The sequence below is a fragment of the Coniophora puteana genome (genome assembly GCF_000271625.1).
Source record: "Coniophora puteana RWD-64-598 SS2 unplaced genomic scaffold CONPUscaffold_4, whole genome shotgun sequence".
NCBI classification, from domain to species: Eukaryota; Fungi; Basidiomycota; class Agaricomycetes; order Boletales; family Coniophoraceae; genus Coniophora; species Coniophora puteana.
This window is the reverse complement of record NW_006913056.1, coordinates 2050746-2065091: the sequence shown is the minus strand read 5'-3', so window position 1 is coordinate 2065091 and position 14346 is coordinate 2050746. Positions and strand designations below refer to the sequence as shown.

Below are 14346 nucleotides of genomic sequence, written 5' to 3'. Positions count from 1 at the left end.
ATTAGACCCCTAGAATATGGATGGGGAGAAAGTAGAATGGAAAATGAACAACAGTGAGTAGGTGGGGCGAGGCCTAGGGAAACATGCAGCTGTATGCAATGTAAGCAGAATGGAACGAAGCAAGAAAACTTGGAGCTTAAGCCAAGAAAGAGAATATGCAAAAGATATAAGCAAGAAAAAGCGAAGAAACAATTAGCATGCAATGGGTGAATAAGATAACCAATTAAACGAAGAATTCAGTATTCCATAAACCAAGACACATCAACGCCCACATCCAGCCACCGTTCACGTTCGATGGATGTTATGAGACATGTCCCATGACGAATGGCGCCTGCGCCGTCGGCGGCCGCGAGAAGTCGATCGCGTTGTACGCAGGCGGCGGTGCATCATAATCCGTCTCCTCCATCACGAACGCGCGCTCGTCCGCCGTCGGCCCACCCGCTTCCCCGAACTCTTCCTCTTCGAGCCCCCTCCCCGCCTCGGTATCCACGGGCGACCCCGTATGCCCGTGCCCAGCAGGGACAAGGGCAGGGCCAGCCTCCGTGCCACCGTGAGGATCCATCGTACGCCGATGGTGCGCCCGCGCTGTCGCGCGCATCCATCCGAGCATCTCCTCCGCGTCCTTCTCCCTCGGCCTGCGTGCACCCGCACCAGCGCCAGATCCAGATGAGTCCGCATGCGCCGTTCTCGGGCGCTGAGGCTGCGCCGGAATGTGTGCCGGGCCCTCGTCCGTCGAGCGTGATGCGCCGTGCCTGCGCTCCTGGGACGCCGCTCGGCTCGCCGATGCAGAAACCGGTGGTGCGGGAAGATGCCGCTGCGAGACCGACTGGCGCTTGTGGTCCGGGTGAGCGGTGAACGGGCGCGAGATGGGCGCGCCGCTGCTGGATGGGTACGCGCTCATCGGCGGCGCGTGCGGGTGGGTGGGCGTTTCGGGCAGGGAAGGTACCTGCGGAAGCTGACGCCGCCGTGTGGAGCCTGAGGATAAGGCGCGGCCACGGAATGAGGGCCGTGGTTCGTCGGCGACGTCGTGCGGCAGGGGTGGTACTGGTGGAATAAGTACGCCATCCTCAGTCGTCGTCCAGCGTCCCTCGCGCGATGGCGAACCGGAGGGCGACGAGGGGCTCTGGTGAAGCCAAGGCTGCTTTGAAGGATGTATAGCCGCGGACGGTGGCGTAGGTAGCTCCCTGCGTCCATTTGACCGCGGAGACCACATTTGATTTGCAGAATTAGGAGCTGGCTCTGAGGGAGCAGAGGGAGGAAGCGGAGAGATAGGCATAGGTGAGCGTGACAAAGGCGACCTGTCATTACGGCCTTGTGAGTGTGATCGCGTAGTGCGATCACGCGGATTAATATCATCGAAGATACTTGTGTCGAAAAATCCGGTGGAAGGGGCGGATGACGGGGTGGGAGGACAATGAACAGACTCGGATGATATACTCGACGTGTCCCAGGCTGTGTTTGGGCGAAGCGGGATATCGAGTTTGCACGGGTTTTGGGGCTGCAGAGACGGGAACAATGGTTCGCCATATACTATCTTCCTCCATTGTTGTACAGAAGTCGACAGCTTAGGTTCTGACAAATCAAGTACATCCGGTTCATCTCCGCGTGAACTTGCGGACGTAGAAGGTGCAACACCCGGCGACTTGATAGATGGGAAGAGAGGCTCGCCGTACATGATTTTACGCCATTGCCGCGCGGTAGCTGGAGACTTGACAGAAGTGGGCCTGGGTGCGGTCATTCCTTCGGAGGACGAGAGGTCGGTGGAAGATGGGTGGTGAGCGATAGTTAACCAGTCGTCAGGCTCTGTTACGAGGAGCAGGGCTGTGATGAACAGGTGGTCGAGTAGGGAAAGGGAGACGCCAGCATGTTCGAGCTGAGGTATAGATTCGTTTCGACCAGGCAAATTCTCGTATACCTTAAGGCGGTAGGTGGAATCTTCATCGGATTGCTCTAGGCTGGCTATGGATGACTTGGAGTGACCGGCGGTGCACTTGAATAATGGGGTGCAATGGACATGATCAGCTATATTACAAGGAGACATAAATAGATAACGGACCTGATATGATGACCCATTCCGTTTCCACTTGAGGGAGTTGGGGTAGCTGGGTACACGGAACTTTCGGGAACTGATGACATGTGTTGGTCCGATCAGTACGACGTCACAGAAGGAACAATGGGGCACAATACTGCATACCTTCCTATGCCTCCAGCTTTGAGGAAGCTGTCGATGGGCTTGACTCGACAGCCGCTCATTTGGACGAAGGTGCCTTGGGTGGTGTCCTGTCCCTTGCCCTTTCCTTTGAACGCCGGTTCCCTGGGCCAACCAATCTCTGCGGTCTTGGAGAAACCATCCCATGGGTCGGATCTCCAGACGGTGGTGGATGATGACACGGTCTCGACTGAATAGAGCGGTTTTTCTGCTACCAGGTCGACAGCGATAGAGTCGAGGAAGGATTCTTGTGAGACTTTGAGTACGAGGAGGGGACGTTGCTGGGTAAATGGGCACATGTCATCCGATATCTCTAGACGGTGGAGGTATGGAAAGCGAGATGAGAGATTTGAGGCGGAAGGGCCCGGGGCGCAAGAGGAAGCGGAGGTGGAGGGCTGGGGCTTTGGGCTGGAGGAACGGCCGGAGGTAGAGTTGCCGTGTGTTGTCCTGGACGACGGAGCGGTTGCCCTCCTGCAGACAGATACGGAGGTGTGTTTTGGGCGCGCAAAGACAGCGGCAGCAGCGGCGGCGGGGATGGAGAGGCGCTTGACGGGTGGGGGGATGAAGGCAGCGAAGGAGGAAGACTTTGTGTTGCTGCTGTTGTTGTTTGCGTTGTCGTGCAAGGACATGGCATTAGCGCCCGTTGAGCCGCTGTTGTGGTGGGTATTCTGGTTCTGAATCTGAGTCCGCGCACGGTGCATTGTGTCCGGCTGGAAGGGGCAATTAGAAGCACGGAGGGCGAACAGTGGCGACTTGGATAAAGTGTTTCACCTAAAAGGCGACCAACATGGGGGCACGCTGGGAGCCGACAACCTCTGCCATGTCATCCCAGCACTCGATCTCTTACCAAATAAATGAATAAGGTACCACCGTGGCCTTTCCCATCACCCACCAATTACGTATCCACAACCCAGCCGACTCTTGTATGCACGCGCAACCCCAAGCGTATCTCCGCCGCACCCTCCTCGCTCGTCCAGCTCCTCGCGACCAACAAATAACTGCTGACATGCTCGACGTTTGATTGTAATAACCTGCCACTCTAACCAGCTACATAACACGCGTCTCCTCGGGCATAAACTCCATCATCTACCGACCGACCAACTGACCGACTATCGACCGAGCTCTGCAGCAAGTTATGATCAATCTCAGTCTCAATTCTACCTGTAGCTCAATCTCCATCTCGTCCGATGTGGATGATCGATGCGTAGATCACGCACGTTCTGTCTAATCCACGCTTCTTAAATTCCCCCGCCCCATCGCTCCTCCATCCCCCGTACTCCTCGGCCCGATCCTCTCACGCGGCGCGCCCTACTGACGTAAGCAAATCTCGGCGCAGTTTTTTGTTTTTTGCTTTTAGCTCCGTCTCAATTTTACCGCAGCCGAAACCGAACCAGCGCGTCAATACACGCAAACATCGCCAACGCGTCTTCCTTCTCCATCTTCAACCGCGTCCTCGTCCCCCGCCTTCACTTCACCTTTCCTGAACCATCGCGAACTATGTCTAACGCCGCAGGTGACCCGACGTAATGAACTTCCTCATGGATGTATGAAGCTTTGCATAGCTAATTTACGAATACTGTAGCGCCACTGGCAACACTTCTGTGACCAACTCTCCCGACAAGGGCAAGGGCAAATCCAAGGAGCCTGCCTCCGCCGACGTCTCTATGGAGGTGGAAGAGGAAGAGGAGGAAGAGGAAGATGACGACGAGGAAGAAGAGGTACGTAGTGCATTCTGTGCTAGGTTTCGCCTTATGCACCTCCGTGCTCACTCGTGTTAACACTCTACATTAGGAGGAAGAGGAGGAAGAGGAAGACGACACCTCCGAGCTTGATCCCTCTGCCATTCTCCCCCAGGGCCGGCGAACTCGGGGTGTCCGCGTGGATTACACTTCTACCGCCGCGCTCGAGAAGGCCGGCCTCAAGGCCGGTGATGACGATGAGGACGAAGATGAAGAGATGAAATAAATGCGCTTCGTTTACATGTGGGCCGTCAGACGGGTCCTTCTAGCGCGTTTGTGCCCTTCTCCGACGTGTCCGCATCAAAAGGAGCGGATGAAAATGTTGGCCGACTCGGATGCCATTTAGTTGTAGCAGCCACTCCGTACACCTAGGTGCCCAGTAATAGTTGTGGATCCTGCTTTCCGTTTCGAATTTCATCTTGTGGCTTCACCTTGCTGCGTTGATATGTTTGATGCCCGATCACATCTATTTCCAGAGTTTCATCCTGTACCAAGGAACTGGCAGGATTCCATGTCTCATCGAATCCTCCGCCAACCGGACGCATATATGCACTATCCGAAAGAACATGATCTGCCAATCATCCGCGCGTCGAACATGCCGCGAACGGCTGGAAGCATAAAATCAAACTCAGAATATCACAAGAAAACGATGACATTAATGAGATCAGACACATCCAGGCGGAGAGCACAGTTGCATTGAGACATCATCGTCTCACGCCCTACCACGCTCCGCAGGCACGACTTTACCTCGACCTATCTTGCCCTGCGCTCGCAACTCCACTCACATCGGCCTTATCCCCTCCTTCCTAAGTCTTCTATCTCATATTTTCAGGCATGTGTGTACATCGCGGCGCGCCGCTTTATGATAAGCATCGACGACATTGATGATCTAACGAGAGAGAGGCTCGCTCACGCATGACCGTGGTCCGCACCCTCGCTCACACGGAGATCGTAAGTTCAGGTCCGGGAAGGCACTCCCCAGTCACGAAGGATCATGGGAAGATTAATTAATATTCAACATTCGATGTACAACTGTTCAGCGCTCAGCGCTCATACACGACTTTTCAGCCCCTCTCAACCGATGCGTTCCTTCCCCGCATGAGGACTGGAGTACTCATCGCGTATCACAGTGGATCACAGCAGGCTACTGCAACGTTACCCACAACGGCCGCGATGATGTTGACATCTCGCCGCAGACGCTAATCGGCGCTCATGTCAATCACGGGTCCCTCGCTCCATATCCTGCTACATTGACTCTCCATGTCTGCTCGGTGCCAGTCTGTATGTTGAGGTATGTTCGCCCGCTTGCGTCCCTTGAGAGCAGCCAGCCGAGGCCCCGAGATAAGTATACTGCCACCCCAGCAGATACAACGTAGATCAGGTTCTGACTTCTGAGCATCTTGTTTCTCCAGGGGGTTTGTGCAGATCACCACAGCATTGACAGTTTGACATGCAGTCACTAGGCCGAATCAAAGTCAAGTCAAGTCAACCAGATACAGCATAGCTGGTTCAATGCTGCGGGGTAAGCCATTCGCTGTAACTGTACATACTGTTGGCCCATACCTCGGGCCCGGCCTCGGACTCAGACTCGGGCACATATCGCTGGCTGCGCCCTCCCAGGACGGAAAGGCTGGGTCGACGAAGCTGGGCGTTTTGGGTTGCGAGCCAAGATATCTGGGAATTTTCATGTAAGGCGTAAGCCTCTGGCTGACATACCCTTGCATGATGATGACTCAACGGCTGACTAGGAAATCTATTGACTGTACATGGGCGCCCACGAGCCGCTGTGACTCCGCCGTGCTATAGAGGCAACTATTGTGACGCATATACACTCTTGGAAGAGTTAGATGGAACACCCAGCCCAACCAGAAGTGTACGCGCCCGTCGTCATCGGCCGGTGGAGGCGCGCAGATTCTCCATTCTCCGCCTCTCTTCCTCGACGACCCTAGGTCACGGCGACTCAACCCAGCGCGCCGAGAGTAGCTAGCTGCGTAGCACCCATTGGCGCCCGGCGCGTGCGCTGACGTTCAGAAACACGGCCTTCGCCGAGCTGGCCTTTGCTCGCCTCCGTGCCCGCCGCTGCTGTATTCACTCCGAATACACCCACACGAAAGTTCCTCCGTCCCCGTTTCAAAGAAGAAAAAATAGCTCCGCTGCGTTCGGTTTTGTGTGCCTCGGTCCACCTGCTAGGGAAGCAGTCAAAACACCGAAAGAAAGAACAGAGACTAAAAAGTACATACTTATTCCGAGTCTTCTGTTGATCCCCAGTAGAGTGAGTGCCGCCGTTGCGCCGAAGAGCGCCCATGAAAGATGCATGGCAACTGACTCGGGGTCGTACGATAGTGGCGCGTCAGGATTGTTGGCATTTTTATGGCCGAGGCGGAGATGTGTAAGTTATGTCGTGGATGGATTTCCCGTTTCCGTGAAAGTTACAGTTGATGTTGGCACGAGGGCGGATGATTCCCACGTTCTGGCGTCTCATCGTCATGTTCAAGCCGCCACCTTCCTTATCTCACCTACTACCACCAACAATGTTCAATCAAACAGCTCACTGTTATGCACCGTTGTCTTCGTATTCTTGACGTAATACTCCAGATCGTACACTGGATTGATGATGATAGGTCTCTCACTAGACTTGCCAGGGTGTGCAAGTTGTTTCAGGACCCAGCCCTTGACGCGTTGTATGAGGAGATCGACGACTTTTCCAACCTTGTGCAATGCTTACCTGAGAGCGCATTGCCTGTGGAACCTCGAGGTTACTGGGTAAATAGAGTCTTGTACTGTTCTCTCAGTCTAGGGTGTCCATTGCTGATGTTCCCATTTATAAAATCTACATGACATAGGGCTTTCAGCGCGAGTTGGGGCCAAACGACTGGGAGATACTATCGGAATACACTTCGCGTGTACGCAGTCTCCACGTTCTGGGCGACGAGTGGTACCTCCATGCTTCAGGTCGGTACCAAAATGTCTTGAGCTCAAGATGTATATGTCGCGCGCTATCGGAAAAGACTATATGCCCTGGTACTCTTTTCCCAAAGCTCCAAATGCTGCGGCTCTCCAGACCCGATTCCGTGGTACTCTCTATGGTGAGATCGATGTTGCTTGGCAGTCGCCTCCTCCATCTTCATCTCCTGCACCCTTGTGGGGCGTTTCCTGAATTCTATCAAGAGTTCCCCAAGTTAGCCGAGCACTACCCCTTTCTAGAGACGCTCGTCATTGACCTTGGTCATAAAGACTATCTCTCTCAAACCCTGCCAGATGAATTGGACGTCGAGCCAACTCCTGAGCTGGTCGTGTGCGTTTGTCAACTCAAGCATCTCCGCGTAGTTGATGTCGGGACCGTGAACCATCGAATGTTAGAACGCTTCGCTACTCTCACCAGGTTCGACCAGTTGACAATATTACTCCTCTCCGATCACTTCACGTGGCTTTCTGTCGAGGCTTCATGTTATCGGATTCCACCGTCTTTGATACTTGAGGCGGATGCTTATGGAGTAGCTTCGCAAGCTCTGAGGAGGTTAACCAACTCAGCTTCTAGCCACGTCCAGCGCAATATCCCCCTGCCTCATCTTCACAGACTCAGGTTGAACGTGACATGGCCATATTCTCCAGGTTCACGCATGTCAGAGTTCTCCTCCGCGCTAGCACACTGCGTATCGTCACAGTATCTTACAGATATCTCTATCGAGAATCCCTGTGCTGGACTCACCGAAGAGGAGCATCTGCATTGGTCTCCAGTCAACTATGAAGACCTCATGCCATTCACACGTTTCGGGAACCTGACGCGGCTGTCCCTCGAATACACACAAACCCCAATTCTCGCCGGAGCGCGCGAAGCACTGCTCGACCTCCTTCCCCACTGGCCGTGCCTCGAAATGCTCTGCATAAATCCGTTTGTGTTGAACGTCACGATGTTGATAGATGTTCTCCGAATCTTGCCCAGATTGTCCGAGTTCCTGATAAAGATTAACATGGAAACCAACGAACCCGACAGCATACTGCATAACTCAAAGTACCTTGATTTACCCACAAACTATCGCATCACACACTTACAGCTTGACGACACTTTGCTACCCTCATTTTTCCTTCTTAGACAGCTGTTACCTAATCTAAAGCAGTGCATTCTGAAACTACTTATGACCGCTTTGGACAGCAACTGCATTCAAAAGTAAGCATCGTCGATGAGTCTGTTTACTGTTGCTAGTACGCTTGTCCAACGTCACCCAGTCAATGACATAGATTCCTGTGGGAATGCTTTCGCTCTAGTGGACTGCTAACCGGTACCCGATTACTCTTAGTGACGGTGTAATTGAACAGGAGCACTTTCACACTGATTGCACCTATTAACGAGTGGGACGAGGATTCACCCGTTCTTGCTGGAAGTACTCAAGCCACAATGCATTTCCCGCCACAGCTGCAAGCAGGGATACAGCATCCTCCTAGTGTACTCACCGTGATAGGCAAGTCCTCATAGTGCCGGTGAACAGAGTAAGCACTGACTCCAAGCCATGTCGAGGCCATGGTGTGGTTATCTGATAAACCATGTGGATACGGTCCGAGAGTCTGACTTTCTAACCGGGACCGACCTGGGGGGCCGACGTCGGCGTTGCCAACCTTTGCCGACCTCGACACCTCGACGACGTTGATTATCTGGTTGCTATGCACAGTACACACACAACGTCCGGGCCGATCACTGCACATACTGTACATGTCACCGGCCCTCACCGGTCAGGAGGAATCAAATCGCTGCATCCGCAGCTGCGAGCGATCCGACTTGCCTCCGAGGACGTTGCAAGACGCATGCCTCGAAAGCACATGGACCGGTGTCACTTCGACCACGATGCAGCGATGGGCGCACATGAGGACAGATGAGGACTCGACTCAGATTCACTGGGACGGATAAGGCTCCGAGGGCCCACATGGCGGGCTGAATCTGTCTGAATCAGTGGCAAAGACGACCAACGTGCACTGAATCCGTATCCAACAGCCATTGTATTGAGTTCGAAGCTCTGAGCTCTAAGGCCAGGAACCCTTCGATTTTCGCGTCTGAAGATAATGATCGGGTCAATAGCTAACAATTCCGAGTGAATGCATGGCCAGCAGAACATCAATTCGTTAGTACTTTGCCCGAGATTTTGCATTCAATCCGACGTGGCACACTATCGTGCTGTCTTTGGTGTGGTGGTAAAGTTCACGCTAAGCAGAGAACAGGTTAATGAACGGGTATTCTGGAGCATGAGATGAAATGATCAATCAGTGCAAGTCAGAAAGGCGCTAGGAACAAGGCTAGGAACGCTTAGAGGCTGAGTCCCTCCCCGTACATGCAGATGGCACATTTGGTTCTAAGACACCCTTCATCGCTTGACCTCACACTCAAACAACATGAGCACAGAAAACAATGCATTCGTCACTCCAATCTGACTATGTAAGCCTACGATTCACTACGCTAAAGTACCACAACCCCGCCCAGGATATCCGTCCCACCTAAGTACCTTGCTTCGGCACATCGAGCGCTCACTACACATGCTCCCCTATTTCATCAACCCAGTGAAGGGGAGAAACAGATGGAACTGTGCAGGAGACAGCATCGATACACGTCCACCAGGTACATGAAAAAGACCAGATGATCCGAAAGGATGAGGAAATGGGAACAACAACGAAGGAAAGGGAGAAGCTCGTAAAAGACTGATGGCAGGAAACGATAACAAAGTAGACAGTGCCAAAGAAAAAAGTAGAGAGAAAGAGAAAACCAAGCAAGATGAGACGACGATTAGGAGAGGTGATGTACAAGCCGGAGACTGATTCGCTAAATAGATGATTATAAGTCCGCGATGAGATGATTATGAGAGCTTCTTGGGATAGGTTTACAAGCCGACGTGCTTGACGCGACGATAGTTTTAGAAGGTGTCGAAGGGGGTATGATCATGGGACCAGCAGGCTCTAGATTTAGAAAACGCCGATGCTGTCCCACCCAGTAAGGCCTTGTTCCAGTGAAGTATTGATGTCGGTGTCCATGTCAAAGAGACCTTCTAGTTTCATGTCGACGTCCACGGACGAGACGTCCGGCAGCATCCCAAGAAGTTGCTCCATCTCCATTTCAGCGCGAACTTGATCCACCCAGTCCGAGGGGCTCATCTGCAGTCCCAGGCCAGCGCCAGTGGCGCTGTCCTTGCCGGCCGTCGACGTCTCAGTCAGGCCAGGCTTCACTGTCTCCGTGAGCGCAGGCGATGACGCAAGGCCATCGCCAGGAAGTGCGCTAGCGCCACTCGGCGGCGACGCGAGTATTTCAGCGAACAGCTGCGTGATGGCTGCATCTGACGCTGCTTCGTCTTCATGCTAAAGAAAACATTGAGCACCAACGAAAGCGAGCGGAAAGAAAATGACAAACCTCAAACTGACGGCCGAGCAACTCTGACCCAGAGGCCGACTCAATGCAAGCCGCGTGCTGCCCACCCGCTGCTGGGGCACTAATACATGTGCATTAGTGGTCGCCATCCGTGCTAGATGGCGAGCAGGAGCATGGGATTGAGAGAGGTCTGATCCAAGGGGAGAGGTCGTCGTGTCATTGATCGTGTTGAGCGTGAAGACGGGGGAGAGAGAGAAGTCGAAGGAGTCCTTGGGGAACACCGAGGGACTGTCCACGAGCGTAGAGTTGGTGTGCGTCGGGGACAGTGAAGCCGCCGAGCTAAGGAGAGAGCTCGGGTCCGCTGAGGATGCGGGAGACGGAGCGGCATGGATCGGCTGTGAAGGGGCGGGGGATGGGGCGGAAGACAAAAGGGGGGCAGATGATGATGATGAAGGGCCAGCGCCTGATGAGGTGGCGTTGACTGTGCCTTGGGCGGCTAGCGCCTTGACAACAGCCTCGTAGCCCTTCTCGAGAGACCGTATGCGCTCTCTGAGCTCTTGGTTCTCTTGTTCCCGTCGGTCGTCTTCCGACTTGCGTTCACAGTCACCGTCGCTGTCTGAAGTAGGAGCTTCGGGCGGCGCGGGAATGCCGGCGCGGAGGCGTCTGTTCTCCTCCTCGAGCTCTGTTACTCTGCGTTCAAGGTACGAAAACTGGGCTTTACGGCGGTCCCTGGAGTTCTGTGCTGCTATCCGGTTACGGTGAGCACGGGCCTCCTTGCGCTCCTCCGGGGTGACTGCGGAGCGGGGACGTTTGCGAGGGGGCTCTGTCGAAGTTGAAGGCTCTGGAGAGTCGTCTCTCTCTGGCTCGACAGATGAATACCTCTTGAGGGAGGAAGGGGAAGCTGCCGCGGAGGGCAGGGAGAGGGAAGCGGGGTCGACGAACCCAGCTTGTTGGTGTGCTGTCGACATTGGAACACGTATGGTCGTTGAAAGTCGTGCGAGGAGTAGATATTACGTGGGTGGTGACGAGGCGAGGTGGTGGTAGGAGGACAAAAGAAGGATAAGGTTCTAATAGGACCAGATAAAAGGATTTATGAGTCGAAGCAGCTGCGCATATCTTGAGGAAGCGCAAGGGATGGACGTGGCCAGCGGAAAAGCAGCAAAGGACACGTTGCCCGCACTCGCGCCACGTATACACCTAGAAACACAGCCACGCACAAATACTGGCAAATACTGCACTGCCGAACTCGGCATTTGCCAGAACACTTTGACATCCACGCTCATTGCTCATTGGGTTATGGGGTTATTTAATATCGAGACTTGTGCATGAGATAACTCGCACACGTAGACGTCCACTTTTTCTTCAATATTCTCATCCCATTCAAAATGCCCAAAGAGAAAGGCTAAGTTTGGGCCATTGTGTCCTCGTGTGTCCGCAGCCCCCAGGATTGCGCAGCACCCATACTGCATTGTAAGTCAAACTGGATGACTACGCAGTCGTCCGATTGACACATCTTATTCACTCCAGAAGTATCGTGGTCTTCTTTGAGCCTCCAGAGATGATCGTGATTCGTTTCAACCCTTCAATGTGGTAACAAGCTAAGGATTATCTTGGGCCATACACTCCCTCCTCAGCTCACCGAGATCCCGGTAAGCTTGGCGTGCTCGGCATCCCATGGTCCTGGGTCCAAGTTGCGGAGGCCATGGGAGCCAGTTTCTCCAAAGTGACTTTCAGGTTGACGCGACGCGTTTGTTTGCCCGTGCATTTGCTTCTGACAATAGAGGCATATGCCCCCTAATTACCACGCTTTCCACGATCTGCCCACCATCCTAGCTTAAGCAACCTCCGAGTATCACCTCACCTCAAGACTCCTCCACTACTCTGGGACCTTGCAGGTAAACATTTGACACGGCGGGCCCCGCCTACTCCTACCGATCCGCTCGCCTTGTCGGCCGTCTCATCGATTCCCCTTGAAGTTACAGTTTAGGTTCTGCGCCGCGAACTTGATGGCAAGGGGCCTATCTTTACCTTCGTCACATCAAGTATTTAACGCGTTCTACAAGCCAGTCATGGAGGAAGGTCCTCCCACCTTTGACTACTCACAGCGGTCTCTAGCAACACGGAGCATCGAGGACATCGACACCGAATTGGCCATGCTCACCAGCTATGCCTCCGTCCTCCGCAATCGCCGCAACTCCCTCGTCGCCATCTCGAAGCTCCCTTCAGAAATCCTAGCGGCAATATTTCAAGCATGCGCCGACACCTCCCATGGCTCTGCACGCTACTCTCCGGTTCACGTATGCAGCAGTCCATGTCTCTCATGGATCAGCGCCACCTACGTGTGTCGGTTCTGGCGCTCGGTAGCACTGGACCATCCGACGCTGTGGAGCCAGCTGCCCTGCTTCCATCGGCGGTGGACAAATGAGTTCCTCATGAGGGCGAAGAGCGCACCGCTCATCATACGGGCTGCTGCGAGTGCAAGTGCAAGCGTCCTCTGGGGCCCGTCCGGGAGTGTGAAGACTGCCCTCGCCCACATCGCCCAAACGCGTGAGCTCACGCTCATGGTGCCGTCCAAGGAGCTCTTGGAACAGCTGCTAAACAACGTCCGCGCCGCAGCGCCCACGCTCGAGTCGCTACTTCTGAAATCGTCGCATAATGGCTTCCACGTGTCGAACTACGCCTATCACGTCCCTATGCAGCTCTTCCTAGGCGCGACACCCCGTCTTCGAAGGCTTAGCCTGTACAAATGCAACATCGACTGGAACTCGCCATTGCTCACAAACCTCACACACCTCTGCATATCCGACATTGCCCCTGCCCTGCGTCCAAGTATTGACGCTCTGGCCGAGACGCTCTCCCGCATGCCTGCGCTCGAAGACCTCATCCTCGAAGACTTCTTATCACAAGTCTCACCCCCCACCTCTCCCCCCCAAAACCACACCCGCGCGATCTCAGTGAAACTCCCCCGGCTATCACGTCTCCACATTCACGGCAGCGTCACCGACGCCGCCTCCGTCTTCTCCATCCTCCGCCTCACCCAGCCGCTCGAACACCTAAGCCTCCACTGCACACACGTCGGCTCCCCCAAACAGGACTTCGCCGCCCTGCAGCCCATCATCGCCACCCTAAACCACGACTCAGATACCCACCCCTCCGAGTCGCACTCGCAGACAAGCCCGCCCCCGTCGCCATACTCCCACAGCCCATCCCGCCTCTCCTTCGGCAGCACATCACAGCGCTGCACCCGCCTCATCTACACCAGCTGGCCCCCCTCCTCCCCCAACCCCGATCCATCCTCCGACCTCAATTCCAACTCCCCAAACCACCCACCCACCACCTCCGCCATCCCTCCCGTCCTCACCCTCCCCACCGACTCAGCCCTCCTCCGCCTCACATACGACTCCCCACCCTCAACCGCCCCCGAGCTCATCGCCGCAGCCGCATCTGCAGTGGACCTCGGCGCAGTCACACACGCCGAGCTCAGCGGCAACGGTGACGGCGGCGGCGGCGGACTGCCCGGCCCATGCTATGCCCCGCTCCTCGTGCGCCTACACTCGCTCGAGACCCTCCGCGCGTCCCACGTCGACGTAGAGACGCTCACGCTGCCTCTGCTGCCCCGAGCCGCCGCTGACGACCCCACCATCGACGGACTGAATGAGAACGACGGAAACAGCAACGGCGACATGGTCATAGCCGCACCGTCCCTACGCAAACTCTCTCTCTCCCGCGTCTACTTCGGAGCCGAGTCCGGCCTCAACATCGGCGACATGCCCGCGCTCGCGGCGTGCATCGCGCAACGTCGACAATACAACTCCCTCCTTGACAAGCTGGAACTGCGCAAGTGCTGGAACTTTGCCATGTACGACTGGGCGTCGCTCAAAGGGCTCGTCGTCGACCTCGACTGGGACCACATCGAGAGGTGGGAAGACGAAGTGACGGTCATATCCGATAGCTCAGACGAATGAAAAAATGTTATTCAACAGGATCTCTGGATTTGATCACGTAGAGTACATACAGTGACTACCTGCGGCAAAGAAAAAGACTGGTATCAT

At 54.8% G+C, this 14346-nt stretch overlaps 6 protein-coding genes across 6 annotated transcripts; 3 read left to right on the top strand and 3 right to left on the bottom strand.

Annotated features, from left to right (window-relative positions):
- Positions 1 to 301: 301 nt before the first annotated feature.
- CONPUDRAFT_152264 (uncharacterized protein) lies at positions 302 to 2910 on the bottom strand (the record flags this gene model as incomplete). Its single annotated transcript, XM_007768856.1, has 3 exons — positions 302 to 1990; positions 2057 to 2126; positions 2195 to 2910. 3 exons carry the CDS (start codon positions 2908 to 2910, stop codon positions 302 to 304), a joined length of 2475 nt encoding a protein of 824 aa, XP_007767046.1.
- A 741-nt stretch (positions 2911 to 3651) lies between these two features.
- CONPUDRAFT_164211 (uncharacterized protein) lies at positions 3652 to 4506 on the top strand. The gene is made up of 3 exons (XM_007768855.1): positions 3652 to 3732; positions 3792 to 3927; positions 4001 to 4506. Exons 1-3 carry the CDS (start codon positions 3707 to 3709, stop codon positions 4172 to 4174), a joined length of 336 nt encoding a protein of 111 aa, XP_007767045.1. The 5' UTR covers positions 3652 to 3706; the 3' UTR covers positions 4175 to 4506.
- A 584-nt stretch (positions 4507 to 5090) lies between these two features.
- On the bottom strand, positions 5091 to 6472 carry CONPUDRAFT_81253 (uncharacterized protein). Its single transcript, XM_007768362.1, has 3 exons — positions 6292 to 6472; positions 5697 to 6220; positions 5091 to 5636 (listed from the first exon to the last, which is right to left on the bottom strand). The coding sequence occupies exon 3, from the start codon at positions 5345 to 5347 to the stop codon at positions 5168 to 5170; it is 180 nt and encodes a 59-aa protein (XP_007766552.1). The 5' UTR covers positions 5348 to 5636; positions 5697 to 6220; positions 6292 to 6472; the 3' UTR covers positions 5091 to 5167.
- Positions 6473 to 6504: 32 nt separating this feature from the next.
- Positions 6505 to 8120, top strand: CONPUDRAFT_136334 (uncharacterized protein; the record flags this gene model as incomplete). Its single annotated transcript, XM_007768854.1, has 2 exons — positions 6505 to 6711; positions 6792 to 8120. 2 exons carry the CDS (start codon positions 6505 to 6507, stop codon positions 8118 to 8120), a joined length of 1536 nt encoding a protein of 511 aa, XP_007767044.1.
- A 1215-nt stretch (positions 8121 to 9335) lies between these two features.
- CONPUDRAFT_81252 (uncharacterized protein) lies at positions 9336 to 11439 on the bottom strand. Its single transcript, XM_007768361.1, has 2 exons — positions 10337 to 11439; positions 9336 to 10284 (listed from the first exon to the last, which is right to left on the bottom strand). The coding sequence occupies exons 1-2, from the start codon at positions 11260 to 11262 to the stop codon at positions 10152 to 10154; spliced, it is 1059 nt and encodes a 352-aa protein (XP_007766551.1). The 5' UTR covers positions 11263 to 11439; the 3' UTR covers positions 9336 to 10151.
- Positions 11440 to 12363: 924 nt separating this feature from the next.
- Positions 12364 to 14259, top strand: CONPUDRAFT_152261 (uncharacterized protein; the record flags this gene model as incomplete). The annotated part of the gene is made up of 1 exon (XM_007768853.1): positions 12364 to 14259. One exon carries the CDS (start codon positions 12364 to 12366, stop codon positions 14257 to 14259), a length of 1896 nt encoding a protein of 631 aa, XP_007767043.1.
- Between the last annotated feature and the right edge of the window lie 87 nt (positions 14260 to 14346).